Raw genomic sequence first — 260 nt, 5'->3', positions numbered from 1 at the left:
GGGCCGCCCCCGGGGGGGTGCCCGCCGACAGCGCCCGGGGAAGACAGGGAGGGAGGGAGGCACACAGGCCCTGGCACCCCGCCAGCGGCCCACTGAGGGGCGGTGGTTCCTGCCCTCCCCACGGCCGCCCTCTGCGGGCGGGGCCGGCAGAGGTCACGGCACAGCGCGATGGCGGGCGATCACTCTCGCAGCCTGGGCAAGGGTAAGCGGCGGCCCCGGCGGACAGGCTGCTGTATCGCCTTAGCGGGGGGGGGGGGGGG

At 78.1% G+C, this 260-nt stretch overlaps 1 protein-coding gene across 3 annotated transcripts in view; it reads left to right on the top strand.

Annotated features, from left to right (window-relative positions):
• The first annotated feature begins 160 nt into the window (after positions 1 to 160).
• GSTO1 (glutathione S-transferase omega 1) overlaps positions 161 to 260 on the top strand; it is a 7,756-nt gene continuing 7,656 nt past the window's right edge. For all 3 annotated transcript variants that reach the window (XM_010183895.1, XM_010183893.1, XM_010183894.1), the window contains exon 1: positions 161 to 202. In XM_010183895.1, coding sequence (XP_010182197.1) covers positions 169 to 202 — 34 coding nt within the window. In that variant the 5' untranslated portion in view covers positions 161 to 168. The remainder of the gene's footprint in view (positions 203 to 260) is intronic.

Source organism: Mesitornis unicolor, unplaced genomic scaffold (assembly GCF_000695765.1).
Source record: "Mesitornis unicolor isolate BGI_N332 unplaced genomic scaffold, ASM69576v1 scaffold37524, whole genome shotgun sequence".
Taxonomy (NCBI): domain Eukaryota; kingdom Metazoa; phylum Chordata; class Aves; order Mesitornithiformes; family Mesitornithidae; genus Mesitornis; species Mesitornis unicolor.
Note: the sequence above shows the minus strand (reverse complement) of the source record. Positions and strands in the feature narration are given on the sequence as shown.